The sequence below is a fragment of the Culex quinquefasciatus genome, chromosome 2 (assembly GCF_015732765.1).
Source record: "Culex quinquefasciatus strain JHB chromosome 2, VPISU_Cqui_1.0_pri_paternal, whole genome shotgun sequence".
In the NCBI taxonomy this organism is placed as follows: Eukaryota; Metazoa; Arthropoda; class Insecta; order Diptera; family Culicidae; genus Culex; species Culex quinquefasciatus.
The window spans coordinates 124,681,839-124,701,462 of record NC_051862.1 but is presented as its reverse complement, the minus strand read 5'-3'; the positions used below and the strand labels follow the sequence as shown (position 1 = coordinate 124,701,462).

General features: G+C 45.5%; 1 protein-coding gene across 1 annotated transcript; it reads left to right on the top strand.

Annotated features, from left to right (window-relative positions):
* The first annotated feature begins 6,157 nt into the window (after positions 1-6,157).
* On the top strand, positions 6,158-18,666 carry LOC6051455. The gene is made up of 2 exons (XM_038256984.1): positions 6,158-7,589; positions 16,888-18,666. The coding sequence occupies exons 1-2, from the start codon at positions 6,177-6,179 to the stop codon at positions 18,598-18,600; spliced, it is 3,126 nt and encodes a 1,041-aa protein (XP_038112912.1). The 5' UTR covers positions 6,158-6,176; the 3' UTR covers positions 18,601-18,666.
* Positions 18,667-19,624: the final 958 nt, after the last annotated feature.

The window sequence follows — 19,624 nt, the reverse complement described above, 5'->3', positions numbered from 1 at the left end:
AAGCTCTGGAAAACGGCCTCCGTGTAGACGGTGTTGACGCACTGCGCGAGCATCAGGAATTTGTTGTCCAGATCGTCGAGGTTGGTCAACGGCGAACGTTCCGCGGTTTGTTTCGCTGTACTGCTGAAAGTAGTTATGGGTTTGGCCCCGCTTAAAGTTTAATTTTTAAAACGCTTATTTGATAAAACAAATTTTATTTTAGATTTTACTCAAACCTCTCGTAGTTGTAGATGGTTTGCTGCGAGCCGTCCGTCACCTTCGACGAACCATCCTCTCGAGCGACTCCGCAGCTGAAGCTTGTCCGAGATCTGATGGTTCGGGTCGAATGTCATCAGATGGCCAGCCGCGGGCACTACCTGCCGAAAATCACACTGTTCGGCGTAGGCCAGGTCGTCTTCGATTGGCGACGACTTCCCTGACGTCACCAGCTGGTTCTGGTTGCCGGCCCAACGCGTCTTGCAGAACGAGTTCATGCCGGTTAGGTTCACGTACGCGTACGCCTACAGCTGAGATTGCCCGCCATTTCCTAATGATTTTTAAAGAATCGTTTTTAGATTTAGCGAGATTATTACAGTGTCGACTTGCTTACCTGCAGGGTAATTGGGATGTTAGTGCAACCGTTGAGTGCGTTGATGCGTTCGACCCACTCGTAGTTGTAGATGGTTAGCCACGAGCGATCCACCGCCACCACCAATCTGTCCTCCAGGTTGAACGTCTCGAGCGACTAGTTCAGATAGGGTAGATTTCGTCGATGCACTCCGACATGGTTCCGTTCTCCGAGTCGTTCTTTATTTCGTGCGCTCCAGCCTTGTGCTGAATGATATTGGGCACGTACTGGTGCAAAAAACTGGACAAACTAGCGTGGGCGTGGGCAGTAGGTCTGACCGGAAGTCGTGCATGATCTCGAAGAAGATTCGCAACAGATCGACCAGTTCGGCGTCTGAAAAGTGTGCAAACAAGAAGAAGAGCGAGAATGTTAATTACGACAGTCAAGTAGCGCCGAGCTTGCAGCAACAGAGCACGTGTGTGTCCTCAATGTTGGGCAGTTCTTTACCACTAGGTGGCGACGACGGCCCGTCCGGATTAGTGGCCGAGCAACTGAGCGGTGGTGACTTGGGAGGGTTCATCATGAACCGTTGCAGCACATTTTGGTTGTAAAGCATGTTCAGGGCCAGCTGGTTGAGCAGGTTCTCGTGCTCGGAACTGATGCTGCTGCTATTTCCACCAGCCGTGGCCACCGTTACAGCTTCTCCAAGCGGTACAGTCGGACCAATTCTGTTGTTGATACTGATACTCGAACTGCTTCTGGCCGGGCTGCTACTTCCCGAGATACCACTGCTACTTCCATCGGAAACGGGATCGTAGTCTGGAAGCTTCTGCGAACACGACAACCTGGGGAAAAGGAGCATGCCTACAAGGCAGGGGATCGGGTTGTATTTGGGCTCAAAAACTGCGATTTCCGCGACGACTTCCGGCACGGGGACCTCATCTGGAGCGTCGACATGGGATGTCGTTGGACTGGAGAATCGACAACGGCGACTTCCTCGCCATTCACAGGGGTAATTCCGGCTTGGTCTTTGTCGGCGGCAAACGTCGTGGCGGCAGCATATTCGGTTGGCTCTTCAGGGAAATTCTCGCAGCCGCCGTCCTTCTCCTTCATGGCGGGCTTTCGGTTGTCCTCGCTGAACGAGAAATTCGGAAGGACCATTTCTTTCCAACAGCCACGTGTTTATTTTGTTTTGCTCTTCCACTGCTCGAATCGATTTTCAGCCAGATCTGTCATTTGGTTGCTGTCAAATTCATTCGAGCAGTGTACAGCTGACATCGCGCGATTTTTCTACATCGCGCTCACATCGCGATGAAATCGTGCCAGATCGCGCTCATTCTTGGCAATCGTGGCAGATCGCGTTCATCGAAGGTAATCGCAGTTGAATCGCGAGCTCATCTCGGGAGTGTCATCCCCCTCGGCACAAAACCAAAACGTAAACATTCGGGATTATTCCACTATTCCACTCATTAGTACACTCCCTACATGCCCTCCAAGAATCAGATTGATAGCAAACAATTTACCATTGAAAAAATCAAAAACACAAAAGGGCACATAACAATTTTTACTCCAAACCCAAAATAAAAGTTCAAATGTGCCCTTTTATTTTTCGTTAGTTTTTCGTAGTTGTGGAACTTTTTGTGTTATAAAGTGAACTTTTCATACATTCTTAACTCTAATTCACTTCAAAGCAAAGTTTGGTTTACTTTTCACCAAGCATTTCTGCAGAAAAAAAATCATCGAAATACACTATTTCATACGGACCCGTGGCTGCTGTTCAGTACACTTTTGAAGAATTTTTATGTTTTACATACCTTATCTACACCATTCAATCACAAAACTTCACCAATTATCAAAATTTCCACTGAATTCCTCATTATTTCTAACTAAACAAAAGGGCCCATAAACATCATTCAAAGCAACAATCCGGTGATAGCGCTTTAGTGCCCTTTTAGTTCTCTTCGAAATTGCATTTAGAAAGGGCCCATTATGAACAGCAGTTGGAAAGCAAAAAGGGCCTAATAACGAGATTTTTTAAAATTATGAGTTTTATTGTGAAAATCAACATAAATTAAGAAGCAGTAAAGCAGAGTTGGGGATAATGATGTGTTTTATCGAATCATTAGTAAAAATACCATCAGTCAAGCTTATTTCTTTAATAGGAATTGAAACAAGTTGTCCATTTTTTGCAAGCGATTTTCTCGAATCGCGGTTTTTGCTTTTGTGCCCTAATGAAATGTTTGGCTCGATTTTTTAAGAAACGTCTGTGTACTTTGTTTATTCAGTAACAACTTTTCAATAGGGCGAAACCCTCAGATGTAAACAAACTGAGTTTTTGTCAGAATCATATAAAGCGAACAAAACTGATCCTAAAACACCCTCCATCATCACAAAATTCCGAAAATACAAGCAAAAAACAAAAGGGCTAATCAACAACATCAATCAAAACAAACCAAATTGAGTTTCCGCCCTTGTGTTTTCATCCAATCACGAGGGGCGAATGTAGTGTTTTCTGCAAGTTCCGACGTATATTTAGAAACACCAAATTTTCGTTATAATTTAGTGAATTTTAACCTGACAATCCTCAAAATGGATCAAAATGTATGTTTCTGATGTCTCTGACCACAATTCCACAACAAACACAGATTTGTATGATCCTAAATACATAACTTTTTAATTTCAATTATTGTAGTATCGGATCTGGTCTGGATTCACAATCTAGATATGAAGGTCCATAATTTACTGGTTCTTGGAACATCCGAGGATTCTGGGTCTAGCAGTTGCAGGACAAAAAGTTAGTGTAGGGAGGTTTAGGAGGAATCGCGGGGTGGCCTAGTCGTCAGGTGCCATGTCTCCCACTTCCGGCGGGGACACCCCAAGGAACGTCACTTCAATATAGACCACATCGTCAAACCAACTTGCTACTTACGGTGTATCCTGGCTCAACGATTCTTGGCCTGAATCGGACTCCTTCTGAAGGCTTTCTAGACCAATTTTTTATCACTGAGGTTGCAAATATCACTGTATTATCACTGACTGTAACGTTTCACAATGATAAAATAGTTGTTTCACCACTTTTTTCTTTAAAAACCCGAAAAATGAACAAAAAACAAAAGGGCGAATCTGTTGTTTACTTTTGCTTTGCGGCGTAACCTGACGGGCTAAACCGTTGTTTTGGTTGAGTGGGTGGCGAATACGGTGGGGCGAAAATGGAGGCACGTTCTTTAAAAAGGCGTAATTTGTTTTTCTCATTTTTTAATAGCAAAAACACCTTAATTAATTTCAAATTGCTCTCTATGATGAAATTATTGATATTTTCTATTACGTTTTGACAAAATTGATGGTTTTCATGCTTTTTTATGGAAATAGGAATTGATCGGAATTGCAAAATTTTGAATGTTGATTTTCCCGAAATGGCAGGATCGTAGGTTTCGCCCTTTTGAAATGTTGTTACTGTATTTTTCAAAATCTGACAGTAGAAACCTTCGCTTTCTTCTTTGTTTGCTTGATGTTCGTCATTGAATATTTTGGTTTCATAAACATGGCGGCAGTGACAGAGGGCTGCGTGTTTTGCTTTTGAATTTACCGAGTCGCGCCATGAAAATTTTCCAAGTGATTTGCACGTGACATTCACATGGAAAGTAGTATGGGGCAGATTCACGTGTGAAACATGTGATATTGCTATGTGCCTTTCTTTCAGTGCACTGTGTAAAAAACTCGCTTTTACACGCACGTTCAAAATCACTCAGTTTTCGTCAAAACCGAACCTACTCAGAAATGAGTAAAGGGAGCATCTGTCAGATTTGAGTGAATTTCACTCAGAATTCCACGGAAACAGAGTGATATTCACCCAGATCTTAGTGAAATTCACTCAAATCTGACAGATGCCCCCTTTACTCATTTCTGAGTAGGTTCGGTTTTGACGAAAACTGAGTGATTTTGAACGTGCGTGTATATAATCCTGAGAGCCGTTACGAAATGTCAAAATGAGCGCGCGAAATTGCTCAACAAAGCAAAACAAATTCGGAACCGCTCGGAATCAACGTAGTTGTTCCGATATCCGGATGGATAGCATCATATTCTGTACTGTTTTGTGTCATTTTATTCAGCGACAAAAGTGAGCTTACTAGAAGCATGGCCAGTACGGTCCCAGCGGACAAGGACCCTTGCGGAGGGCAGAACCAGCATGACGAAATTCTGGAGGCGATAGGCGCCCTTTTCGAACTGACCGAAAAACCGTCGAATGATGACTGTCTAGAGGCGATCGCCCGGCTGTACGAAAAACCTCCGGCGGAAATCGCCGACGAAATCCTGGAGGCGATCGCCGGACTGTACATACGTGAGGGAGGGGAACCTGAGTTTGTCTTGGCGGAAACAGATGAAACGTTGAAACCGGATGTTCGGCCACCATCGGAGCGGACACACCGCACCGCCGACATCACCTTTCGGAGTCCAAACGGGTTGGAGTTCATCGCGCTGGTTTCGGCGCTGCCGGTGAAGGTCAGCCAGCTCGGCTGTTCGGCACGGATCCTGCAGTCCGCGCTGGAGATTCGACTGCACAACGAGGGTTGCCTGCTGCTCGTGGACGACAGCTTCGTGGCCAGGGTTGAGCTGATGCACGTGGGACCGGTGCTGCAAGCGAACAGCTTTAACCAAGCCGTGACGGCACTTTTTCGGTGGGTTTTTTGAGCGGTTTTCAGGAAAGAGTTTGAGTTTGATGAAACCTTGTGAATTTCAGGCAGCTTCGAATTGATCAGATCTTGGTGGACCAGGTCATGGCGAGACGGGATCAACTTCGGGCCGGGCTGCTGGCCAGCATCGACCATATTCGGGAGCGATCGCCGCAGGATCCAGCGGAAGCGTTGAATCTGTTGGCCATCGTGCAAAAATCGACTAATCTCAAATACATTGACTTTGTGAGTTGCTCATGAGAAGTACGGCCGTATCGGAGCGTCTGCGGGAACAAGCTTCCGCGCTGCACCAGGTGGAGGTGACAACGGAACGGCGGAATCGATTTCTGGCGCGTTTTCACGGAAGGTTCTTGAACGCAAGCGAAGATCTTGAAGCAACTCTTAAGCACTTTTCCCAGGTGGTCGTCGAGAATCGCACGGAATCTTTGCTGGCCATGGCACCGCCCTATCTGGGCCAGCATCTGAAGAACGTTCCGCAGCGGCTGGTTCTGCAGATTCACGACAGCGATGTGAAGACGTTCCACGACCTGGACAACGTGCTGAACAAGGAGATTTTTGGGAAACCACTGGCGGATCTTGCCGAGCGATGGATTCGTCGGGTGAGATCGTTCAAGGTGGGACAGGCGATTGCTGCTGGAAGTGTGAATCCGGTGTATTTCTCGCTGTGTCGAAGCTTGGAGGAGTTGATACTGGAGATTGCCAGCCGGACGGATCACAATCCTGGGGAGCTGCTGCAGAGCGATCGCAACGGGTGGCATTCGTTGAACTCGATGATCCAGTGGAAGTCGGAGACGCCGCTGACGAAATGTCTCCAGCGGGAGTACTACTTTGTCATGCGTTTGCTGAAGCACTTCGATCCGGCCACGAACAATACAAAACTGTTCGCATACAAACCCAGTCGATTGTTGCTGGAGGGAAATTCCGCCAAGGCGTCCAGGATGGACACCATTATGCGACCGATTCGGTGGTTTATCGGACGTGTCGAGCAAAATCCGCTTGGAACCGCCGACGAGTTCTACGTCTGGTTCTGCCTTTTGGATGATGTCTTGCAGCACGTTCTGCCGGAGACCGACCACAATCTGGAAATGTTTGAGCAAATCCTCAAATCGTTTGTGCATTTGGTCAGCAAAGCCACCGTCGAGCAGATGGAGACGATCCGGGTCATTACGCACAACACCGGCCGGTTCATCGTGCAGACTTGTCCGTTTGTGAACTCGGACAGAGCCCGTTCCAGCGAGGACAAGCCAATTCTGCAATCCCAGCTGGACGCCATCAACCGGATCATGGTCGGGTCGGAATCGGCTAACTTTTTCCGCGATCTGATCGACGTGTTCAGCGAATACTGGAAGAACCGGTGCGAAATCATCGAGAACATTCCGGCAAAGAACTCCCTCGCCCGGATGGAACAGATAAAGAAGCAGCTGCTCACGATCGTGCTCGACGCGTTGCGCAAGAGTAACGTCTCCGTCGGACACATTGTCGACCTGTTCCGATCGCTGAACGACTTCCTCATCGATCTGAACGACGTTTCATTCGACTGGCTGATCAAGGCACTGCCGGAGAAGCAAATGAAAGCCGTGCAAGGGCTGGAGCTCATCGAACCGCTAGCCGACCATAAATGGACCGGCACCGACAACCAGACGTACCGCGTGCTCGAACCAATCAAGTTCCAACAGCTCTTCGTCCTCCTGCTGGACGGAGCGCCCTGTCCCAAGCACTACATCATCGACATCATCTCAAACCTCCTCGAACTCGTCCTCTTTCAGTTGGAGCACAAGCTGCTTCCCGAACCAGACCAGATCGTGTCCTGCAGCGTCCTTCTCTCCTCGATCCGATCCTCGCTGATGTACCTGCGCGAGCAAGCCGACTACGTTTCGTTCGACCTGTTCCTCGACGAGAGCATCAAACCTTTCTCCAACGTCGTCCGCAACAGTCAATCGCTGAACGAGTTTCTCAAGCGAATCGCCCTGATCAAGGAATCTTTCTGCTACATCCGCAAGCAGAACGAGATGAGCATCGCGGAAGCCCTTCGGATGTACGACGAACTCAACGGCGAGGGCGATCACTGCGCGGAAATGCTCCAGCAAGCGTACCAGCAGTACAGCGATCAGTTTGTGCAGTACATGGCGGAACCTGCCCGCGAGGAGGAAGATCTTGACAAGGCCGGTGTGGTGGCCAAGTTGGTGCGGGAGTCCGTCCCGTCGACGCCGAACTTGTTTAGCGGCTGGACGACGCAGTTTAAGCTAACGGAACTGCCAAAGATCCTGGCCGGCGTGGCCGCCGTCTGGTCCATCACGGTTTCCGCGGACGTGTCCAGCACCGGGAAGTACTTCAAGCCGCACTGCATTCAGGTAGGTTGATTTACCGATTCCATGATCATCGTGGTGATTATTGCATTCGATCGTAATTTCTCGACTCACGATCGAGATTTATCGATAGTAGATTGAGATCATTCGATCGTAATTTCTCGATCTAGGTACCATTGACAAATTACGACTGACGATCGAAAAAATCTCGATAGGTATTTGTTTAAAAAAATTCAAGTATTCCAAAATTTCAAAAAAAAAATTTAAACTTTTAAAAAAAAATAATTTAAAAAAAATAAATTTTAATTATTTTTTTTTATTTTTTCAATAATTTTTTATACTTTTGAAATTTTCAGGTTTTTAAATTTTAAAATTTTTGAAAATTTAATAAAATTGGAAATTTATAAAACCTTTAAATTTTTTTTAAAACCTTTAAAAAATTTGAAATTTTAATTTTTTTAAAATTTTTAAAATTTTAATTAAAAAAAAATTTAAATTTTAAATTTTTTTGAGATTTTTCAAAAAAATTAAAAAAGTTCAAAAACTTTAAAAACTGTCAAAACAAAATAACAAATTTAGAAAAATTCATTTCATTTCATTTCATTTATTTGGTTGCTTTAACAAATACATTGGTGCAGTTGTTATCCTGAGCTGAGATATGGACTACCTTTCAACAGCTGATTTGTTCTTAATGGGGAGAGAGTTTACTCTTACTAAGGAGAACGAATTGGACAGAGAAGGAAAAAAATTGCAAAAATAACCTTCGAAATAGCTAATAGATGTGGGATAGTTAGAGGAAAGGAGGCGTTACTTATTCTAATATCACAGCTCAAGGGGACAACCGCTGCAGCAGGGGATTGACTGAGGTGGCGCACCCCATCCAGAACTTCGGTAGCACTCGCTGGAGCCAATCGTCGATAAACTCCATCTTCGCCATCCTGTGGACGTCGTCAGTCGGGTGGAAAGGATCCAGGTTTAGCATCATTTTCAACAGCCGGTTCTGCTTGACTTGAAGTTTCTTCCGGTGGGAAGCGGCACAGTCGTACCACGCCGGGTAACCGTACGTCATCGCCGGCTTGAACACCGTCTTGTAGAGCAGCAGCTTAGAGTTGATATCCAGGTGGGACCGCCGGTTGACGAGAGAATAGAGCATCTTGGTGATCTTACCGCATTTGATCGTGGCGTTCTGGATGTGCTTGGCGAGAGTCAGCTTCTTGTCCAGGGAGGCCCCCAGATACTTGACTTCATCCAACCATGGCACCTCGCTACCCCACACCGACACCTCCCTGCGGGGAAGGTTGCGTGGGCTTCGCTTTCGGGTAAAGAATATCGCTTGGGACTTCTCGGCGTTTGTTTTCACCTTCCACTTCTTCTGGTAGCGTTCGATGGCGTTTTGAGCAGCTTGCAGCTTGGTGACTACGATGACCGGGTCGGAGTCCGACGCGAGGTACCCCGTGTCGTCGGCGAAGAGGAAGTAGCTGACACCGTCGATCATTGCTAGGTCCGCCGTGAAGATGTTGTAGAGCGTAGGACTTAAAACAGCGCCTTGCGGGACGCCGTAGAGAACTTCGTGCCGGTCCGACACGTGTCCGTTCACCGCAACGTGGTACGAGCGGTGTTGAAGAAACGAGCGGACAATCTTCAGGACGTACAGCGGGAAGTCAGCTCGGTGCATCTTGTGCAAGATCGCTTCTTGCCACACCGAATCGTAGGCCTTCTCGACGTCTAGGAGCACCAAACCGGCGGATCTGCGTCGCGCGAAGTTCGCGCGCACCTCCTTAACAAGTCGAACGAGTTGATGGTTGGTGGAGTGTCCTCGCTTGAACCCGAACTGAGCGTCCGGAATAATCCTTGTGTTCTCCAGGTGTAGCTCGATGCGCCCCAGAATCAACCGCTCCAGGAGTTTGCTGAGGGTTGGCAGCAGGCTGATCGGCCGGTAGTTCGAAGGGTTTGTGGCGTCTTTGTTTGGCTTCGGAATGCCTATCACCACCGCATGTTTCCACGCGGCTGGGAAGTATCCGAGTCGGACACAGGCGGAGAATACTTTTGCAATGAATATGTGCGCCTTCCGGGGAAGCCGCTTCAGCACGATGTTCCGCAATTGGTCCTTGCCAGGGGTTTTTTTGGCCTTGAGTCTTCGGATGAGCTGTGCCACTTCCTTGGGACGAACCAGCCACGAATGGCCGTCCGCCAGCGGGGTCCGATCGATGAAATCAACGGAGTTGTTCACCTCTGCCACAGTCGTTGGATCATCTGGCATCTGGTTGTTGTGTGCACGAGCAAAGCTTGCCGCCAGTAGTTGTGCCTTCTCGGATGAGGAGGCGATGATATTGTCGCCCTGGCGCAGAGGAGGACTGTACTTGGTTGTCTTTCTCAGCGCCTTGGTGATTCGCCAGAGTGTGTCCCGATTATCGTGCATCGTGCGAAGTGTTTCCTTGAACTTGTTGAAGTTTGCCTGGTTGCATTCTTCTCGGATTCGTCGGTTCAGGGACGACACGATGTCCTGGTAGATCGGGTCCCGTCTTCTGTACCACTGACGACGTCGCGTGTTGCGCAGCACAATCAGCTTACGGGTGTTTTCCGGGATCGTAGCGGGTTGGTAGGTTCGTTGATGGACTTCAGGTACTGAAACGGCTTCCGCATCCAACAAGACTGTGGTCAAAAACTCGACAGCTGTGTCAACATCGGCTTCCGTATTGAGAGTGGTAATTTCGGGATTCAACAGGTCGAGTTTCTCACTTATCTCCCTTCGGAAGCGAGGCCAGTCAGCACGTGCATAGCAGCGAAATTTTGGAGTTGACCGCTCGACAGGGGCTGATAGACTGACGTCAAACAGCACTGGCCGATGGTCCGACGACAATTCGTTCAGGGCGATCGGTTTCGTCATGTCCAACAGGTTGTTGGACAGCGCCAGGTCCAACGTTGAAGGCCGACCGCGGCCCGACGGGTGGAAGGTAAATGCGTCAGGAAAATGAACAAAAAAGTTGCGGCTGGCTGCTTCCTGGCACAGGATTGTCCCAGCTTTATTCGCACGAGCACAGTTCCAGGAACGATGGCGAGCGTTGAGATCACCGACAACAAAGAACGGCTCGTGCCCACGCGTAATTGTGGAGATGTCGCGGCGGAATTGCGTCCATACCGAACTGCGTCTCGCACCGGGAAAGTAAGCTGCGGTGATGTGCACGTTTCCGTCCGCCGTGCTGACGGAAATACCAACAGTCTCGATGACCTTGGTCGAAAAGTCGAGTTCCTTATACGCGATGCCCTTTCGAACCGCTATCAGGACGCCGCCGCCTCTTTCGGCATCGGCTGAGTCGCGGTCGAAGCGCACACAGGAGAACTTTGGATGGTAGAAGGCGAGTTCTTCGTGTAGCCAGGTTTCGGTCACGATTCCCACGTCCACCTCGTGCCGCAGTAGAAAGTCGAAAAATTCGAGCTTCTTGTTGTGAACGGATCGTCCGTTCCAGTTAGCCACGCGCAAGTTATCTACAACGTTAGACATTGTAGATATACTTGGCGGTAAGCTCCACGAGAGCCTCGAGTTGGTCTTGTCGGGATTTGCAGCTTTTCAGCCGAGCGAACACTTCCCTCGCAAGGGTGAGAAACTCCGACATGGTGAACAGGTTACTGTTGGAATTGTTGCTGTTCCCTTGGGACAGGGCTTCGGCGAAGGTCATGGCCGACGTGTCGGCCGTTGAGTTGTTGCCGGGGTTGCCGTGGTGCGGCACGGTGTTGCGGAAGGGACGCAGGGTTGGGGGCTGCACGTTACGGAGCTCGGCTTTCTTTTCGGCCAGCTTGGCCAGGTAATTTTTCCTGGTTGGGCACCCCCGGTAGTTGGCGGTGTGCTGGCCGCTGCAGTTCGCGCACTTGATCGCCTCCCGCGTCGCGCTTTTGTCAGCCCTCGCGAGCTCAGCTTTGTTCGGCAGTCTGCAATCCGCCGAGAAATGCTTTTCGCCGCATTTAACGCACAGTGCGGCCAGGTTGCAGTTTCGCATTCCGTGGCCGAAACGTTGACAACGATGGCACTGAACGGCATCGGTTGGTTTGCGTTCGAAGTACCGCCACCTCACAACGATGTTGAAAATGGCCTTTATCTTTTGCAGATCCGCTAATTTCATGCTACCTTTCGGGAAATGTAGCAAGTAGAGCGCACTCTCCTCCATCCCAACCACCTTCCGGGAGAAAAGCTTCAGTTCGGACACGTGGATGCCGAGTCCGGCGAGTTCAGTTTCCAACTCGTCCACATCGTACACCGGTAGTCCCGAGAGGACAACTTTCATCGGCTGTTCGGCCGCGGGCGTGTATGTGTGAAACTCGATGTTGGCAGTCCGGAGAGCTCGAACCGCACCACGGAAACTGTCATCACCCGAGCACAACAGTTGCACGCCACTCTTAGTCGCCTTCATGTTGTATGCCGTTTGCGCGATGTTACTTTTGCCCAGGAACTCGCGCAGCTGCCGGGTGGATTTACCGACCACCGAGATGGGGGGAATTCGCACCTTCTTCGCTTTGGTTGGTTCGCCGATTTTCAGCACCGGTGGTGCTGTTGGAATTGACGGCAGCGAATTTTGGTCGCCACCCTGCTCGTCCTCTAGTCCGTCGAACTGGTTGCTGATCGGTATGCTTGCATCGACAATCACCGATCCCTCGCCATCACTGCTAGTGTCTCCCTCGTCCATTGCTGCTGCTGCTGCCGCTGCTGCTGCTGCCGCTGCCGCTGCTTTTGCCGAACGGGTGTTGTACGGGTTCTTGGGCGGTGTTTCCTCTTCGAGGTTAGGATTGTCGTCGTCGAGCTTACGTTTTTGCGCATTTAACACTTGGCCCGTTTGCGACGTTTTTTCGGTCGCATTTTGCACTCCCGTGTCCGCGGAAACCTCCTGGTCCGACAGGATGCCAAATCACTGGTGACCGTACCGTAAGCAACGAAAAAAAATCGAAAAAAGAGCACCGCGAAAAACTGGATTGTTTACACTTCCAAACCAGGGTGTCAACTGATTTAGAAAAATTCAAAAACTTAAAACGTTTAAAATTTTTTAAAACATTCAAAAATTCCAAAATTGAAAAAAAAACAAAATTTATTTTAAAAAACGTTACTTAATCCACCTGTAGGTGGTTGATGCCTTCCTCACATTTTTATAGTAAGGCCATTGCAAAATTCAAAATCGGCTCAAAAAATAATTTGGAAAAAAAGTTTTCATTTTTTTTTTTTTTTTAATTTCAATGGAAATAAACATGCATTACAGAATGCGTTTTCCTGTGTTGATAATAATTTTTGGCATGTAAGAGGTTGTTAAAAAAATATTTGGAATTTTTCTGATTTTTTGTTTTTGTTTGTTGGCTTGAGTTAAAGTTGTCAAATCCTTAATATTGAAGGCACATCGAAAAGGGTTTCTAACTAATTATCCAGCGAAAGTTTAAATAATTTTCGGAAAGCCGGACATCTTTTTTATCAAATTATCTGAGATCTGACTTCATAAGAGTAAATAATTGACACGTGCTCATTACTTATGATAGGGTTGTCATATGTTCAACCTTTCTGGCTCATCGCAAAGATCTTTTGACATCTTAGACTGCTTGCAACGCGGAGTTGCAGTTTTATTTTTCGAGCAGTATTTTGAAACCGAAATAAAACTGCTCGACCAGTTTGTTTCAAACGTGAGACGATTTGGAACTGGAATAGAACTCAGTTTAAAAAAAATCAGATATATAGAGATATCCACGTTTTCTTACACACACACTATGATGCTGTGTTGATAATCATACGCACACCATTAAAAGATTTTTTTTGAAACAACATTTAGATCAGCGCGTTGCGAGCGCCGATAGTTTCATTTCCGCCAGTTCTAAAAATTTAAAACTGCTCGCAATTTGAAACAATTATAAAACTTCGCGCTACAGGCAGTCTAAGTGTTTATAACTTTCGATAGGGTTGTCAAACTTCCTTTATTTCTCAATGAGGAAGGAAAAACTTCTGATGATTGACATTACCTCGTGATATTTACACAACGTCGAACAAATCTTCCGGCATCCATCGGATTGGAGAGGTTTAGCATAAAGTCACGGAAGATTTTCTCGGAGGTCGCGGTTTTCGAATCCTGGTTTTAGCAGATCGCGAAGTAGCGCTTGTTGCCGTACCACAGGAATCTGAACGTTTAGTGGGCCAGTCCGTAGCAATCGTACTTGATGTTGCCCATCAGCAAACGCAGCAAGGCGATTGAGCGGGGAGGGGACGGAACAACTTGCGGAACATTCGCAACACTTGCTGACGAAGGTTGACCGCTTGCCTTCTACGGTCACTCTGAACACGGAGAACTCACGCTCGGCTGTATTCAAGCCGATATTCTCGCAAGTGACTTGAAGGCACCTTAAAGGCAACAGAGCAGTTGAGTGGCAGCTTCGGCAAAAAGGTCGGCCCTCATCTTGGGCATCTTTGGAGCAAGTAGATGTATACCGGCGAGGCTACAGGGATTTCGAAGCCCCATTTTGCTACTACGTTCCACGTCGGACGGCACCAACCGATAGAACATACGTACCCGTAGAAGCGCGGGAATCGAGTTAGTTTCTCTCCAGTTCTTCTATTTTATCTGTGAAACTCACATCGGTATCGCATTTTCCAGTCTCACGAACAGATCGAGCGCGGCTTTGAACCGGCCGTAGCCGCCGTCGGTACGCTCCACACCCAGCCCTCCTTGTCCCAGGGCAAAAAATGACCAGCTTCGAAACTGCCAGCGTTGTGAATCGTTCCGGGCCAGCTACTTTACCAAGAGCATTCCAAAGTTAGCATTGAGCAAGTAGTTTTGAATCCACTCACCTGCTGAAACTCATCGTCGTCAAATTGCTCGACCAACAGGTGCTCGAACCGCTGTAGCTGGCCATTAGAAAGGGTACCCTGCTGCACCGTTCCTGCCTTTGCAGCGCTTCCACGTCCAAATCGTCGAAACGGACCTTGTTCTTTCAAAATATTTCACGTAAACAATCTTCAATTTTGACATTTGACATTTCAGAATCAAGTGGTGCCAGTTTGGTAAAAAAAAGGTCTGCAACAGTTCAGCGCGTGAATTGAGTGCGAACCTCGGTGCGAACTTTGCTCGCACACCGCCGACACCTCGGTGCGGAGAGTAATTATTATTCGTTTACATTTTTACTTTTATTAAGTTATCAACTTAGTTAATAAGTCTAAGTGTTAAGTGTCTTATTAGTTTTTTATTTACTTAAAGGTTCATGTAATCGAGACATGACGACGATTCGTTTCATAATCTATACAGACTTTTTCAAGAAGAGATGCAGACTCTCATTTGAAACAATAGGTCTATTCCCGTACTGCAGAATTCTGCAATTCTGCACGAAATCGGCAGCAGAGCGTTTCCGTGCTTTTCTGCAACAAAAGTAACTTTTCTATCAGGCAGAACTTCTGCAATGAGAGAGATAGAAGTTGCAGCAAAACCGTTCCCGTACTTTTCTGCGAGCTCTCTCTTCTCTTTCTTGTTGAAAAGTGACTGCAAGTTGTTGTGATGGATGTTGAGTACACGCTTACATAAAATTTGCAAGTTGGGTGAAATCAATCACTGTGCGAGATTGTATGTTGTCAAAGTATAATACCTCCCAAGGTTATATAATTGACGAACATAATATTTTTGCTTAAACAAAAGTTTCGTTGTTTACACATCGTATTTTTTATTCTTTAAAATTGAAATAAATTTTATTAAAAATCTAGACTTTCGATACACTCAAATTTTAAAATTTGATTTGATCAATATTTTTGATTTTTTTTATCTTTTTTAGCTTTGAATTTGTGATTTATGATTTTTTTCTGATAAAAATATTTGCTTTTTAAATTTCTAAGATATCTGATTTATTTTTTTAGGTTTCTCTATGTGAAAATATTATTTTTCTTATTATTTGTATTTGTAAATTTATTAATTTCCGAATTTCTAAATTTTTGTTTTTCCATCTTTTAAAGGTTTTGATTTTTTTTTTAATTTTGATGCGTCATCCTTGTTCTTCCATGTGCCATCTAGCCATAATTTATTTATGTTATACTGAATACTTTTTTCTGCTATTCAAAAAGGTATTTATAATTCTTTGTATATTTAACCTTTTTCGTATTTTTTTTAATTATATGTGTTAAACGTACCTACAACTCTCATTTATAAAATTGTTTACCTAATGTAAAAGTGTTGAACTGTTTCTAATGTAATAATAAAAATAATACTTTCTACCTATTCATAATTAATATAAAATAATTTTTAAATTTTTAAATATAAATTAAACATTTATACCCAATTTGAGTAAATCCACTCAACTGTGTACAATATTGCAGAAAAAGTATTGGAACGCGCTACCCAGGCAAAAGTTTTGCGGCTTCTCGCCTTGCAGAATTTCTGCAATAGAGAGAGATGAAGAGAGCGAGCTGAAAAGTACGGGAACGTGCTGCAAAAAAGTGACTTATGCTGGCTGCAGAATTCTGCAGAAGCTGCAGAAATTCTGCAATTCTGCAAGTACGGGAATAGACCTAATGTGGCAACCGGGCGATACGCATGCTGCACGACTCTCGCGCGTAGGCAAAAAGATCCGGCCTTTGAGGTTATGCAAAAATCACCCTTTTTTGTAGCTACAAAAAAACTTTTTCGTGTCATAACTTTAAAAGTACTTCACTAAACAGAATAAAATTTAATAGGGTCTTAGGGGACCCCAAAACGAACAGAATAAGGCGGATCCGGCCAAAATCGGTTCAGCCAGTTCTGAGATAATCGTGTGGAAAAAAAATCATGTCTACACACATCCCCACAGACATTTGTTCAGAATTTGATTCTGAGTCGATAGGTATACGTGAAGGTATATCTAGGAGGTGTATTTAAGAAGTTCATTTTTCGAGTGATTTTATAGCCTTGCCTCAGTGAGGTGAGGAAGGCAAAAATCAAAAAAAAAATTACATGTTTCAAAATGTTTAAACATTACAAAAATTTTACATTTTCAAAATTTTAAAAACCTTTGAAATTTTTTTAAATTATGAAGTTTTTTTTAAATTGTTTAAAGTTAGAAAGACATTGATTAAGTTTTTTTTAAATTTTGTTATTGTGCAAAAATTGATCATAGATTTTTTTTTATATTCCGCTTAAATTTTAAAAAAAATATTCAGAAAAATGGTATTACAAATCACGCTCGTAATTTTTCAACAGTAATATTAAGATCGTAATTTGTCAATGGTAGAGCGAGATTTGATCGTCTTACGAGTTGGTAAGTCGTATTCTTACTATCGAGAAATCTCGATCGTGAGTCGAAAAATTACGATCGAATGCAATAATCACCACGCATTTGAAGAATGTCACGCTGTTTCGTTTAGATTTTGTGCGTGCTTCGGCTGCTGAGTGCGGATCGTGCTGAAGACGGCGTTGGCAAGCACCTGGCCCAGGTTCTGACCGGTCAGGGCAAATCGCTGGTGCTGGCGATGATCGCGGCTGTTCTCGCACTAACCGGCCACCAGGTTCAGCTGGTTTGCTACAACAAATATCTGGTGAACAGAGACAAGGCCGACTTTGACGATCTGTACGATATGTTGGAGATCGGCAACGCCATCCGGTACGGAACCTTCAACAATATGGCCAACGCGGTCATCGCACCGGAGATTGATGGAACACCGAAGAACCTGCGGTCGATTTTGAGTGACTTGATACTTTCGGAACCAAGACATGCGCTACCGAGTAAGCCCAAGGCACAGGTGAAAGACAACTCGGTTCTTCTGATGGACGAAGTGGATGTTTTCTTCACGAAGGAATACTACGGAAGTAGCTATCATCCAGTTGTAAGACTTATGGTAGCTGGTTTGGACACAATTCAGGAGGTAATCTGGAGGTTGGTCCATGCCCAAGGGATGCGAGACGTGTCGCAGGTGAAGAGGCGTATTTACGAGTTCATTGCGTCGCCCTCTTTCAAAAGCAAGCGAGATTTCGATCAATTCCTTTACCGAAGATCGTCTTACGAGTTGGTTGTCGATAGCGGAGACAAGTACACCAGAAAGCAGTTCACCAACGGAAAGCTCTTTTCGGAGCAACTAAAATTGATGATTACATGTGCCATCTCGGTCGCAGACTGCGATCTTGACTGGGCCAAATTCAAACTCAACGAGATGGGTGCGATAATGTGCAGAAGCCGCGATCGTTTCGTGACCTCAACCGTGTCAAGCTACCACTCAATGTTCAACTATTTCCGGCTGAAGAAACGCAACTTTATGCCTATGGTGAGCAAACTTAAGAACTACGGCTACCTGATCATTGCATGTGGACCCATCTCGTACGCCATGCTGCCCAAAACCTTCCCGCTCATCCTGGGAGTCACCGGAACGCTGACCTCACTGAACCACCACGAAAAGGCGGCCATCGAGCGGCTCTACAACATTCGCCGATCGTCGCTCATGCCGTCGTTCTTCGGCTGTTGCAACGTGCAGTTCAACCCGGCGGAGAACCTCACCGTCCTGTCCTCCAAGCAGTTCTGGATGGGCCAAATCTTCTCGCGTGCCCACGCCGCCATCGGAGCCAAACGGGCCGTCATTATCTTCTTCTACAACGACGCCCTGCTGGAGAACTTCCGCGCCCAGTACTGCGGCCAGCTCGATCGGCTGGAAGTGCTCACGGAAAATACCGCCGAGGACGAGCAGGAAGTGCTGATTGGAGAGGCCGGCGTTGCCAAAACGGTCACGCTGGCCACACGCGGCATGGGACGGGGCGTCGACTACAAGTCCAGCGTGGCGGTGGAGAAAAGCGGTGGCGTGCACGTGATTCAGACCTTTTTCTCGCTGGACGTTAAAGAGGAGACGCAGATCCGGGGCAGAACCTCTCGGAAGGACAACAAGGGCAGCTACGAGCTGATTCTGTGCGAGGCCCATCTGAAGACGCAACGGCTGATGGCAAACGCGGATTTGTTTGTGACGTACACGAAGCTGGATGCGGCGAGGGCGGAAATCGCCCTGAAGGAGGACAAAGACGTTGGGGAGCGGATTGCGAAGAATACGGGCGATCACATGACCACGCTGGCGTATTTGCAGTCGTTCTTTGCGTAGTGTTAAAGCAGTTTTCACAAGTTTAAAGTGAGTTCGAATAAATGAAAAAGTTCTTTGTCTGTTAAATATCAAATCAAATCAAAATCAAATTATTCGCTCTACAGCATAGCCTTGACGTTTTCGATTGCGAGATTCCTACTCGAAACTAGCGTGGTGATTATTGCATTCGATCGTAATTTCTCGACTCACGATCGAGATTTCTCGACAGTAAGATTACGACTTCAGTTTTTTTTTTCAATTCAATTGGTGTTTATAAGAATTTAACAGTTCTGCTCCAGGATGTTACATTTGCAATTCAGAGATTTGGAGAACCTTTCAACTGAGATCAATTCATAAGCCTTTACAGGGAGGGTACATGTTTCTAAGTTTAGATGTTGCTAGCTGCGTGCTCTTTTAGGGAAACAAATTAGGACTTACCATCGAGAAATTACGATCGTAATTTTACTGTTGAGAAATCTCGATCGTGAATCGAGAAATTACGATCTTAATTTGTAAAACCATTTTTTTTTTATATTCTTTTGAATATATTTTTTTGTGTAAACGGATTTTTTTTTAATATTCAGAGTTTAATATTTTTATTGTAATTTTGTAATTAAAAAATCTAAAAAAAAATTCAAAAGTTTCAAAAAATTTAAAAACTACAAGAAAATTAAAAATTACAAAAATGGCAAAAAATACTGTTTTTTTATTTAACTTAAAAAAAATCAAAATAAAAATGTATAAATTGTAATTAACTTTAAAAAGTCAAGAACAAATTAAAGTCATCCCACATATTCGGAACACCCACAAATTCGGAACACTTTTGTGGTAATTAGTCAATAGGATGGAAAATGCAGCTTTTCTGTCGATCATACTATTTTTAAGACCTTTATTTGGATCGCAAGAAAAGCTTTCACATGAAGGTAAAAGTAAATCATTATGTGACCGATTCTTTCGTGACGGGACAACGTTTGTACGCATTTGTTTTCAGTTTTTTGCTGATAACTTTATAATCTGTGGGAAAAGGTACCAATATTTATACAAA